A 13657-nucleotide genomic window follows, 5' to 3' on the forward strand; every position below is an offset into this window, starting at 1 on the left:
AGAAATAAAGAGAAAAAAAAAGAAAACATTGTCAGAACTCAGAATTCTGTCTTTAAAGTGTTAGTTGTGTATATATAATCATAAAAATAAAATATTATTAATATGATGATGATTTATTTGGGTTCGATGTGGCCCGCGAGAAAAATTAGTTTGACCCCCGCACTACACCATCAGTGACTGTAAAATGATTGCATCAATTAGGCCACGCCCTCTTTGACGTCACACAGCTCCACTTCCCGTTTACGTACTACTAAGAGTGCGTCTCAGCCAGCCACACGCAGCGAGTGGCAGAACACTTCCCTCGTATCTACCTCACAACTCACACTCCCGTTTTTAAACGCCAAAACTTCTTACCAGGGCAACTTTTAACAGGCCGTAACGATGACGGACGGGGTGGAAGACGTCAAAGTGCACAACGGTGAGGAGACGCTGCCAAACGGTTCGTCGCGTGGCGCCGCGGAGCCTCTCTCCCGGCGTGTGAAGCGGATAGTCATGGAGAACCTCCTGGTGCTCTTGACCGTCGCGGGCGTCATCATCGGCGTCTTCATCGGCCTCGGCGTGCGGAACGCCGAGCTCTCCCGCACCCAAATCATCTACATCGGTTTCCCCGGCGAGCTGCTCATCCGGCTACTAAAAATGATTATAATCCCGTTGGTGGTGTGCAGTCTGGTGTCGGGGGCAGCCAGCATTGACCCCAAAGCTCTGGGCAAACTGGGCGGCTGGGCTATGCTCTTCTTCTTGGTGACCACGTTGATCGCATCGGCCATCGGGGTGGTGATGGCTTTCATCATCAGACCCGGCGCGGTGACTCTGACCAAACCTAAAGTCGCTGGCTTTGATGATGCCGTGCCCGAACCTAAAGAAGTTATCGACTCTTTTCTAGACTTAATCAGGTGAGTTGAAACACTCGAAGTTCAACGTTGTTCACATGCCCGAGTTTCCGTGCTTTGTCAAGGGATCGTCCTGAAAGTGCACGCGAAGCTGTGACCCACATGGCACGTTGTATTTAGCACACCATTGCTGCAATGAAGTCATGTCGTTGCATCAGCTCAGGTTGCTACAGGCTAAATTAACGCTCTGGGTCTAAAGGGGCGTCCAATCACACTCATCAGTCCTCACGCACATGTTTTTAAAATTTATTTTAAGAATTGACTACCAAGATAAGCTCATATAAGTCACATTTGGATGTGGAATGGTTAACAAGCACGTTATGAAATGCTACCTGTTGGGACAGCTCGGTTCATTAAAAGCAGGAAGAAACCAGAAACAATTTAACACTCCTCCTTCAAGGCCTCATTAGAATATGAATAGAGGAGGACTTTACAGTGTTCAAATGGTGATTGCTTTCAGTTGTATGCCAGACACGTATCAGTGTCCCAGAGGTGTTAAAAAAATACAACCACTGCTTACAGTATAAAACAATCAAACTTGTTGCTGAACTTAACTTTCACAAGTGTTTGCGCACGCAACACTCAGGTACTATTTTGAATTTTTGTCATCCATCCATCCATTTTCTGAGCTCATTCTCCCAGCTATCTTTGGGCGAAAGGCGGGTTACACCATGAACTGGTTGCCAGCCAATTGCAGGGCACATAAAGATAAACAACCATCCACGCTCACATTCACACCTACAGGCAAGTCAGGGTGTCCAATCAACCTACCATGCATGTTTTTGGAATGTGGGAGGAAACCGGAGTACCCGGAGAAAACCCACGCAGACACAGGGAGACCACGCAAATTCCACACAGGAAGGGCGCAGCCCGAAACGAACCCTGCACCTCTGAATTGTGAGGCCGTCATGCTAACCATTTGTCCACCGTGCCGCCCAGTTTTTGTCATTCAAATGTAATTTAATGAAAGAAATTACAATACATTTTAAACTAATTACATGTATATAATTCAAGGTTTTTAAAAAAAAAAAAAAAAAGTTACTCTCGAGGTTTTATCTATTTTAAGTCGGGCTCAAGTGCTCTTGTGGGTCGTTTATGGCCCACGGGCCATAGGTTGCTCACCCCTGAACCAGAGTGACAAATCAGACTAAATGAACTCAATAGTTACCTTATTTGGCATGCAAATGAAGAAGTTATTGTTTTGCTAGCTTGAGTAAGGGGGGGGGGGGGCGATCAGTGAATAACCAGGGAATGCATCCAGGCGGTGCATACACGCAGACCCACACTGAGCCATTATGATAATAGAACAGCAAGCCAAACCCGTGTCTCTTATTATAGTGAGCCCTCTCAGTTGGTGTCCTGCTGTCTTTTGGCAAAAGAACCCACTGGCAGCATGGCTACTGCTGTTCAACAAATTGTCCAAAACAAAGCAAAAAAAAAAAGGACCTGTCAGTCAAGTGGTGCACTCGCTGCGTGTCCGACACGTCTATATTTTGCACATATCACTGCAACACTTCCCGGAGACACCTCAGAAACATCCCTGTTGACTGTTCTCAATTGCCATCTGCTATTGTTTGCTTTTCCTGCTTGGAAATCTGTATAGTATCAATCATTAAAATACTTGGTGTGACTCTATAAATGCTGGCTACACAGCAACAGTTAATTAATGAGCTGAATAAGTTGACATGGTTTTGCATATCCCCCCAGAGGCAATGTGCACAGTCTGTACGCTTGCAAGTTAGAAGACTTCCTGCAGCCGGGCCACATGGATTTGTTCTTGGCAGAGTTCTGTTTGACTTCAGGTTGTTTGAATGTTCGACAACCTGAAGATGGTACAGATAAACTTCTGGATCATTCTCCAAAGGAGCTGCTGAATTGAGTTGATGCTGAGTAACAGCGAAGCTCTCCAGATAAAATTTCCATGGCTTTGCATGAATGCCTGCTGCAGAAGTTCAGCGTTTCCATTGGTAGTGGGAGTAGCAGGCTTTCCTCTGTAAGGTTTGTCAAGAACAAATCTTGCCACTGATAGCATAAACATACCGAAAGCGCCAAACTGCTGAGTAGGACAGAAAAAATATCTTCCCAGGTGGCAAATATGGAACGCTGATCCAATGTCACCTGACGAGCCTTGGGCAAGGATTTAAAAAAAACAACAAAAAAAAAAAAACTTGAGTCTGAGCTGTTAAATTTTGATGGTCTCACGTCTTGTACCAATGATAAATGTAACCTAATAGAAAAAAAACAAAAAGAAAAGTGTGTGATCACTTTTGGAACGCCTGACCTGTATTTTCGAAGTGGTGTCTCCACATGATCAAGTCAGGTTTATTCACATGCCCGAATCACAAACATCACATGATCTAAACCCCCCCCCCAGCATTGCGATTCTATCGTTCCGAGAGCATCTGTCCGCTGTCACAAATCACGATGGTGTGTCTCTTAAATTTAAATGTTTGTTCGAGGGGTGTGCATCTCTCTAAGTTTCCTCTTCAAATTCGTTTTCGTTACTCTTAATTCCTTCGTATAACGTGGCATATTGGAGGCGTCGCTTGACTTGTGCGGCTTTAACGGGCCCGACTCTGCCAACGCAAATTGTGTCGTCCCTTCAATAAATCACAAACAAGACTTCATCTGATTTTCATCTTGATCATGTGATATTCTGGAATGCCATGTGGTTTTGATTCGTTTGTTCTCGCAAACAGAAACGTCTTTCCCTCCAACTTGGTGTCTGCTGCCTTCCAGTCGGTAAGCCCTGACAGTATCTTGCAAGCGGCCGTAAACAATTTGACTTAACATGGAAATGCTTCTCAAGCTGACAAAGCTCTCCTTTGCAGTATGGAACAAGCTACAAGCTGGTGAGCACAAATGGCACAGATGGAGTCCGTAACATAACAGTGGAGAAGGTGAGCAGGCCATCATGACTGCGCCTAATAAATTGCTTTGAGGTTCGTTGAGTGTGTCCTGACAGTCTTGCGTATGTGTGTAGGTTCCCTTTGGAACCGACCAGGACGGGATGAATATTCTGGGTCTAGTGGTGTTCGCCATTGTGTTCGGTGTGGCTTTAAGGAAGTTGGGGGAGGAAGGCGAGATCTTGATTAAATTCTTCAACTCCTTCAATGAAGCCACCATGGTGCTGGTGTCGTGGATCATGTGGTAAGGATTCGGATTTGACGAGGTGCTTCGGGTCATACGAAGCTCGGCATGGCACCACTTACTATTTCTAGTGCCTGGGGTTACAGCGTTAAGAGCTGTGCAGTAAAAACAAAAAATATACCTTCCCCCTGAAAATGTGTGGGACATGATTTAAAAAAAAAAAAAAAAAAATTTTAATACATCGTAATAAACAATAAAATATCCATGTTGCAAAAGAATGGTTTGTCAAATTGATACACCTTATCAGAGATTTAGCATTATGCTTTTAACATTTTCCGGCGCGACAGTGAAATCACGAAGAAGTCAGATATAATCATCAAGCCATGTCTCTGACTTTTTGGCTGTGAAGTGTTCCCTTTGTAGTTTTTCTGTTTCATTTCATTTCTCTTTTATTAGTTAAAGCATAAAACCACAGCAACCATAATTACTGATTCTCTGCTCATCAACATCTTCACAGTCTGAATATGACCACCTTGGGCCAGTGATGTCACGCATGCACTGGGTCACATGACCAGTGGGTGGACACAGCTCATGAAAAAATAAAATATTGTTTTGTGCATTTCTTTTGAGGCCTTTTTTTTTTTTTTTTAACTAAAGTAATTATTGGAATCTTATTTGTACTTGTACTCCTTCTTAAAAAAAGGTTGTAGGCTTTTTTTTTTTTTTTGTGTCCCATACACTTTAACAACCTTTAATTTCCTCCTGTCGCTCCTCAGGTATGCCCCAATCGGTATCATGTTCCTAGTTGCTGGCAAGATTGTTGAGATGGAGGATGTCGGCACGCTGTTTGCCAGCCTGGGAAAGTACATAGCGTGCTGCATTGTTGGGCACGCCATCCATGGCTTCATTGTGCTGCCCACCATCTACTTTGTCATCACGAGGAAGAACCCGTACACCTTCCTGTGGGGCATATTCACAGCTCTGGCCACAGCCTTCGGAACGGCCTCGAGGTAACGAACTTGCTCATTCCTAACAGTTGGAGCCAGTGCAGAACAGTCATGTGTTCTGTGTGATCAACGGCATATTGTTAGATGATGCACTTGGTTGTGGAGTTGTTGAAATTCAATCAATTCTCACAGTGTGTAGTCTGCCTTTGGTCCCTGAGTCAACTGGGATAGACTCCAAATTCAATCTGTAAAATATGACCAAATGGAAGTAAGCTGAAGATGAACAGATGAGGCCCTAGGACAGAACCTTGTGGAACAACACTTTTTTTTGTTTTTGTCTGCAATTCCTTCTTCTTAAACTCATGACTCCGGTCTATTCACCCCCCCCCCCCCCCTTTATCCCCCTGCAGCTCCGCCACACTCCCACTGATGATGAAGTGCGTGGAGGAAAACAACGGCATTTCCAAGCAAATCAGCCGCTTCATCCTCCCCATCGGCGCTACCGTCAACATGGACGGAGCCGCATGCTTTCAATGCGTGGCTGCCGTTTTTATCGCTCAGCTCAACAACTATTCCCTCAACTTCATCCAAGTCATTACCATCCTGTAGGTATCCCACACACTCACAAAAGAACGTTGTGATGATTTTGAATTTTCTTGGAGTTGCTGATGTCTTTCCTTTTTCTGCCGTATAACTAGTGTGACCGCCACAGCATCCAGTGTCGGTGCAGCAGGAATACCTGCTGGCGGGGTGTTGACCCTCGCTATCATCTTGGAGGCAGTCAGTTTGCCCACCCACGATATCTCCTTGATCCTGGCTGTTGATTGGCTCGTGTGAGTACACAACCCTGTGATAGCAGCAGCTTGTACTTCTTTTGCACATTTTCCACGCATCCATGTCAATTTGACGCTTTTTCAGTGACAAATCCAAGTACTACAAGATACTGTTTGTAGTTTAACCGGTTGCTGGTAATAATTTCCCCGTCTTTGTTATTCAGTGACCGCACTTGCACAGTGCTGAACGTTGAGGGCGACGCGTTTGGAGCAGGACTCCTGCAGTTTTTCGTGGACCGCACAGCCCAACGGGAGGAAGGAGGCGAGCTGGCCGAGGTTAACCCCGTCACATCTGCCCCTGAGCACTCGCCGCTTATTGAGATGAAAGGCGTCGAGCAGAGGGACAACAAAAATTCACAGCGGGATCAAGACTCTTCTGTCATGTAATCGAGGCGCAGACATCACATTTGATGTCGTTAAACAGTACTGTGGAAACTACCAAGTAGACACGATTGGACCTCTCTCTCTATATAGCCATCTCTGTCGTGCTCTCTACACATCTCCAAAAGGTTTGTGGAGCAAGGATATACTTGATGCAGCACAACATTTTAAAAATTGGAAGCAGGAATATTCTGGCATTTGGACAATATATCTATAAGCATGTTCCACGGGTAAATATGAATGTAGAAGACCAAAGATTTCTTATCGGGTATGTCCCAAATAGTAATTTATTAGCAGTACTTCCGTTACAATTTACATTTCTCTCCTTTACTGTCGTGTCACTGGCCCCGTGGAGGATAATCAGCAATTGTTGTCCCATTTTAATTGAAGTTAACAAAAAGGTGAATGGCAAATGAGCATCGGGAAAGTGCTTTTTTTTTTTTTTTTTTTTCCCCTGAACATTTTCATGACCTTCATCCCTAACTGCTGTTTTTGAAAAGTACTCAAAATGTTTTATTTGTGTGTTTGACAGGGTGTTTTTACTATAGTGGTTACTTAGTCTATCGTACAGATTTTCCACATGTTCCACTTATAACATTGGGAATATCTGTCCCTTAAAGGGGGAGTTTGCAGTTTTTAGCCGGACTTCACCAATCCTCCGTCTGACCAAAGCTGTGCCGCTCACCGACGGCCATTCATAATGGCATGCATTATAAAAGATGCGTAGTCGCACGTAGAACGCTGTCCAACGTGAACAAAGCAGCAACTAAGATGCGTAAACAATGTGTAGCATGACTCGTATTAGATGGTTACTATAACATCAATTTTTTTTTTGAGTATTCAAATCAATTCACCATCAAAAACGGGTGATAAATGTACAAAAGTTGCTTCTGAAACCATTTCCTCTGCTTTTGTTGGCTCGTCTAATGTCTAGTTGTTAACAAGGTGTGAGAATTTTAATTATTTTCCTGTGGTGGATATTCTAAATTAGTTACGGAAAAGCTCCTGAATCCCAAACAGAACAGTGAGGCAAATGGCTTCTCTCAGATGGGTGAAGTTGTCCATATAAAAAAAAAAACTGCACGCTTTCCCTTGAATGGGGAACTTTTGACTCGTTAGAATGTTTAAATAAGTGATTTTGTTTTTATAGATGGGAAGTTCCATGTTTTGAACTCTTGTTTCAAGCCAAAGTGGAAGTCTCCGTGCAATATTGCTTTTATTACTGCATGGTGTACTCAGAGGTAACGATATGGACCGACAAGCGAAAGATGTCTCACAGGGCATCCAGACTGCGGAAAAATATCAAACAGAAGCTAGGGTACCAAAACTGTTAGCCTTAACTAGCTATTATTTTTTTTTTGTTAACCAGCACACAACGGCTTAAAGATTTACGATTGTCGGCCCCAACAAGTTTACAAGAGGATTATCGCATAAAAATAATCTTTTAGAGATATTCAATAGTCTGGTCCGATTATCCGTACGTGGGTACCACGCTTAAGGTAGCGAAGTAGTTTTAAAAGTCAATCAACAGCGCCTCGGTTGGCTTTATCCAGTAGTAATACACTCCATTTTTTCCCCCTCAATATTGTCTAAAGATGCGATGAATAAAATATATTCCTTATGCCCTCCCTACTGTTCATACAAGGTGTTTTCTTATGCATGGAAAAAAAGCGAACAATAATGCTAAATCTATATGTGGCCTAAGGTACCAAAGACAAAATGCGCAGTGGATTACAAAAACTGGATGCCACTACACCTCAGGTTGAACTCTGGCTTGCAGACTGTATTTTTCTCCTGAAGACCAAAAATCCTACTCGCACACCGAGGGAGATTGCTTAATTTATTATTTTTATTCATTATTTTTTTCAGTACAAAGGTTTTACGAAGCACAAAATTTAGTTGTATAGCACAACTTGGCCTATGAAAAACTCAAAAGGTTATGAAACATTCAAAGACTTGTTTTTTTTAGTGAGCACCTCAGAGTTCCTGGTCACTTTTGGGATATCTTTTTTGGTGTAAATATTATGAATTCATCTAATATGTTAATATGCCTACACGGTACTCCATTTCTTCCTTTCTATTGTGGTTTCCTACAAAGAAATTGGCTCTAATTCCTGGGGTTATCTTTTAAAATTCCAAATGTCACGCAAATGAATTTAGAACTACATAAATGGCCACGTTTCCACTAACGTTACCTATCTTCATGCTGTAAAAGTTTGGTATGAATGTGTGGACACTATGCTTGTGAAAATATGGAATTCCGTTTTATATTTTGGGATGTCTGCACAAGGGGAAGGTGTGCATTTAAGTCTTCCGTTCAAAACAATAAATTTTTTATGACTTAATAATGTTGTGATGCATCATTTTTACGGGGCTGGTGATTCTTTGCAAACTAAACAACCGCGTCCTCTGTGAGTTCATGTTCACCCACCGGTAGAAAGGCTTCTACAGACACTAGTTTAAGTCTGCCATTAAATCAGAAGCAGAAATGGTAGACGATGTCCAAGTGCTGCTGGGCAATGATAGGAATGGGATCAGATATATACAGTGTGCTGCATCAACAGGTGCAAAGCTACTTATTGGAAATAGGACACTCCCTATAGGCTGACATGTGTGCTACTTGGCAGTGACAAAATATACCGTGCTGCATCGTCTTGTATAATACAGAAATCTCATCTTAATTTTGAGGCCCAATCATAGTTGGATTACGCCTCCTAGTGTTCAAAAGCAAGTTTAACCACGTTTATACAGTAGATGATTTAATCATGACGATAAGGTTCTGACAGCCACAAGACGCTTTAGTATAGTGTGCTTATTTTGCCCCATACAAAATCCCAACAACAGCAAAGACATTTCTGTTCACTTCTTGGAAACAACAATATAAGAACAGCCGTTCAAGTGTGCAAAAACTGTAATGTCAACAAAATCAGTGCAAACCAAGGCAATGGGGTGAGATGAATCCACAGTTAAATCGTGTAAGGGCAAAACATACATGCTCCTACATATTGGACAGTATTCGAATCAATTGTGAAAATATACAACCACTTTACACTATTGTAAACATTTAGAACACATTGTATGGTAAACCACGTATCTGCAAACAATGTCAAAGCTCAAGTAGTCCAGCGTTTCATTCTAATTAAGTGGTCGCTGATCATTATTGGTGAAGTTTGCAATTTCCCCCAAGAAACATTTTTTTTAAATCATATTTGTTGAAACAAATCATTATCACTTCACAATAGTACTTCCCTCAAGTTAATATAATCAGTTCATGCATTTTAACATGTTAATGTACTTGAAAATCCACTAGTGTGAAAACAAACGAATACTTAAGGACAAGATAGTGGAAAGCAGTCAAATGTTCTGGACGTAATTCACATATGTGGTAACCGTTAAAAGTTCTTATTCATTTCAAATAGTACCGTAGCAGATAAACGCTTAATTCACCCAAAATTTGAGCGCTTAGACCTGTTCTTTGCACATAAACCTGAGTTTTATATTACATAACTTCAATATATAAGCCAATAAAACAAAACAAAAAAATAGTATATAATAAACGTAGCACTTCCCAAAAGCTGCACTTTTTTTCCCCCAAAAGCTGCACATGCTTCAATAAAAAAAAATCTATCAAAATAAAATAATAAAGTGTCTGTACAAAACACGTGATGACTATTTACATGTTTCAATCAAAAATGTAAAAAAGTGCCAGTGCAATTTTCAAGTAACAAAAAAGTCATTACCATGGCAGCATGTGGTGACTATAACAATTTGTTGAGTCCTCTTATGCTCTTTCAAGCAAAAATGTAAAAATTCTGATGCATTTCATTGTCTAAGAGAACAAGAATTAGTGTTTAAAAAAAATAATAAATAATGCCGGCCTTGGTTATCCGATTTTTTTTAAGCCAAATTTGGAAATTGGTAACTGCCTTAAAAAAAATCCATATCAGACTAATGAATGGAATTTCCATTCATTTAAATGGAAAAAAAAATGATTTTTGATTTGAGATTGGAACATATTAAAAGTTCACCACTGCCAAGTCATAATGACTGTTTTAACAAATCTGGGAAAAAAAAGTGATTTTTTGGTGGAAAATTGCCAACTCCCCTTTTAAGGACAGACTTTTGTCTCCCTTTGCTCATCTACTTTATGTAGACGTAAGCGTTGTGCTGCGCCATTGGTAAGGAGTACCAAACTTGACCTCGCTCACAACGTTCCCAAATGTGGCCTGAAGCCAGGCGCTAGAGTGTCCATCTACTAGCATATAAACAAACATGCTCTCATAATTTGGCCCGGTCCAGTCTTTTCTTGGCAGGGTTGGGGTACTGGGGGTTCTCGACAACCCCCTCTCCGAACTTGAGCTCCAAGAAGGCGCGGTGGTTATTCGGGCCATAGGCATTGATGCCCGCAAAGGGCATGGGCACGAGCGGCTGCAGGAAGTGCTCGGGAAACTCCATGTCCTGCTTGTGCTCGGTCCACGTGTCTTTGGTCATGACGCCGTTGCGAGGGTAGAAGGGCCACAAGTCCACGTGCAAGTGGTTGGCCTCACTGTACTGCACCCTGTAGAAGTCGCCCTCCACCGCACGTTCCCAGACGTAGCCATTGGCGTCCACCAGTGAGCCGGAGTCCAGGTTCTTCAAGTGATCGCAGTTGGGCACGTCCTCCAAGTAGATTCCCAGGTCCACGTCGTAATCCCACGGGATGATGTCCTGGTGGCGGACGGCGCCCAGCAAAGTCCCGCCTTCCATCCAGTAACGCACGCCAGAGCTCTCCAGGATGTTGATGACGTATTTGGTGGTTTCTCGAAGTGCGCGCAGACAACACGGAGGCGTCCAGCGATCCAGGTAAAGGTAGTCCGGTGTGTCATCCTGCACCGTTCCGAAGCAGCGGGGCGACTCCTTGCTGCAGCCGTACCACTGCTCCTTCCCTTCGGGCAGCAGGAGACGCTTAAGACCGAAGCTCCTCATCAGCTTCCCCGTGGAATCCTTCAGGCGAGTGTCCGCCTTCCACTGGTTGTGAGCCGAGCTAAAGAGTGGCCGGTGGCTGGCCGAAAAACACGGGCTCTCCAGGAGCTTCACTTTCCAGCCCCTCAGTGTGGTCTGGATGAAGAGCGAGGGGAACAGGGGCCGGCCAAGTGGCACCGAGAGATTAAATAGATCCTCCGTGCGGATGAGCACCACGGCGTCACCATGCAAGGCCGTACACACGCTGCCGCTGCTACCAGACGCGGCTATAGAGTAAGTGGCGGTCCACTCGCGGAGGTTCACCCTTAGGTGGAGACACTGCACAGCAGATCGAGCCAGAACGGGTGAAGCCACCAGCCTCACTGGACCGCCACCCTCGCCTTCCAGTTCCTTAATCAGCCTTTCAATAGCTCGGGGCGGCTCCAGCTCCACACCGTCCGGTACGAGAAGCACAAACTCCGTCTGGACGTGAAACTCTGGCCTATGCGCTTGCGGTGGCTGGTCCGGGCTTGGGGAGAGCACCAGGAGGCGAGTGCCATCGGGGAGCTCCAGAGGCGGGTATGGAGGTGTGTCGGCCACAACCAGGAAAGGAAGCTCAGGTCTTTGTCTGAGGAAGGAATTAGCGACATCCACGACGTAATTCTCAAAGTTTTCAAACTCGCGGAGGAGCACGGTCACTCGTGGGCTATGTTTATTGTATACCAGGCCGGGCACTCCGGGGTCAACGCCGGGCCCAACGAATCCCCCAATGCCCTCCCCCTGGGCGGAGGCGGGTAAGGCAGCTCTCCTGGTGGCCCTGCCGTGTTCCTTCCTCTTCTCCATCATTTGTTGCTGAGCCCGAGACACATAGTAAAGGATGAGGAGGTTGAGGATGATTGCACCAGTTAACACGCCTTGGCATAATGTGATCCGCATGGCTACAAGGAACTAAGTGTCCAGTATGTTTGAATGAAAAACTCCAAACTTTAGGTCCCCATTGGTATCACAGGACAGGATGTTAAGTCCAAGCTGTAACAGAGAGGAAAAGAATATGTACTATTTTCTAGAGCGCTTGGCCTCATAAGTCTTGCGGGTAAGATGGAGCTAAACTAAATACAGTACAGTTTGTTTAACTTTTTTTTGCACATTATATTTACATTTTATCACAAACATCATGATTCAACTTTTCTGTCGAATTCATATTAATTTAATCATTAATTCTGCACAGTTTCCACCCCCTTTAAGTGCTGCTAATATTCTCAGTGTCATGTTTCGCTTGTGCTCCTATGTCGGGTCAGTGTTATATATTTTCACAAACCGATACCATATTTTTGTTCAGTCCCCACATTGGTATATTTTTTTCTACTAACTGTTTGCCAATCTAAAGTGTTGAAAATGACTTGCTCCCTTTGAAAATGCAATATTAATGGCTCAACGTGCATTCCTTTTTTTTTTCATGCCCGACGGCAGCGATTAGCTTCATTATTAAAATATATTGTTATAATTTCACTTCACTTGCCAGAAAAGTCCCGTTTAAACAAAGTGTGGATGTTTGTAATATTCAGAGTAGATCACCTACATGCATTTGATCAATAATTCCATCCAATGCAGCACATTAGCCTCACACAAAAGTCGTTTTAAATCATTTTTTTTTACAACTCACCAACTCTTGAAAGCAGTCATTATTTCTTCGTTGCAATAATTTGCAGAAATCATGTCATTTCATCCTGACTTGAATAATTCACGACATGAGTACTACATTTGGTCTTCCAGCAGGGTCACAGCTCTGACAACCTTGCTCTTTGGCCTAACCTAGTGTTATGCGTTCTTGTAAGAACGAGGATATCAATTAAATCGTATTTTGGACTAACAATGAACGGGCGTGGCTCACGTATTTAACCATCTGCGCATGAAGCTATATACACGAAGTGGGAACGGACTGAGGGCAGCTGTCCCGTGTTTAGCCTTTAGCTAACAGGCTAGCTTCTGAGCAACTGCATCAGCTTCCCTACGGTGACAACGTAACTGCTTCCGGTTTGTGTTCATTAAAATAAACGTTCAAACCGAAAGCAGCCTCTCAATTTAGAATTATGACAAAGCGCTGTAATCGTTATACAATTTACAATTAATTTGCACATTGGCCTGGTAAAAGCAATAGCGGAAATCAAATTGCGTATTTTGTAGTACTAACTTCATTACCTACAAAACAATCCTTGCTCACAAAATGGCAGGAAACTATCTCCCCTGGCGACCCAGTAGTTGTGTATTACAGAAGACCTGGCTCTATATTTGTCATTTACAGTTGAGCATCTTCTGTAGCAACTCTTAAAATGAGGACAGAGATTAAGGATTATCAAAGTAAGAGTATCATGAAAAATGATGATGAAATTTCATATGGCAATAATTCAACAGATGTGCTTTGTTTGAAGTCGATTAAAGCTACAGAATAATGTATCAAAGCGAAGCTGGCGTACTCAGACCTAAAATACGATTGTGTGATCAATAAGCGATTTAACAATGATTTTATTGTGAAAGGTAAAAAACGGATGTGTAGTATTTTACCGACGGCATAGTA

At 43.2% G+C, this 13657-nt stretch overlaps 2 protein-coding genes across 2 annotated transcripts; one reads left to right on the forward strand and one right to left on the reverse strand.

Moving 5' to 3' along the window:
* Nucleotides 1–237: 237 nt before the first annotated feature.
* On the forward strand, nt 238–8486 carry slc1a5 (solute carrier family 1 member 5). The gene is made up of 8 exons (XM_088301303.1): nt 238–893; nt 3590–3632; nt 3722–3790; nt 3874–4040; nt 4757–4990; nt 5338–5532; nt 5626–5760; nt 5925–8486. Exons 1-8 carry the CDS (start codon nt 382–384, stop codon nt 6145–6147), a joined length of 1578 nt encoding a protein of 525 aa, XP_088157429.1. The 5' UTR covers nt 238–381; the 3' UTR covers nt 6148–8486.
* Nucleotides 7330–13306, reverse strand: fkrp (fukutin related protein). Its single transcript, XM_088301302.1, has 2 exons — nt 12746–13306; nt 7330–12111 (listed from the first exon to the last, which is right to left on the reverse strand). The coding sequence occupies exon 2, from the start codon at nt 12016–12018 to the stop codon at nt 10420–10422; it is 1599 nt and encodes a 532-aa protein (XP_088157428.1). The 5' UTR covers nt 12019–12111; nt 12746–13306; the 3' UTR covers nt 7330–10419.
* Nucleotides 13307–13657: the final 351 nt, after the last annotated feature.

Source organism: Idiotropiscis lumnitzeri, chromosome 7 (genome assembly GCF_059441095.1).
Source record: "Idiotropiscis lumnitzeri isolate Australia: NSW breed Sydney's pygmy pipehorse chromosome 7, RoL_Ilum_1.0, whole genome shotgun sequence".
In the NCBI taxonomy this organism is placed as follows: Eukaryota; Metazoa; Chordata; class Actinopteri; order Syngnathiformes; family Syngnathidae; genus Idiotropiscis; species Idiotropiscis lumnitzeri.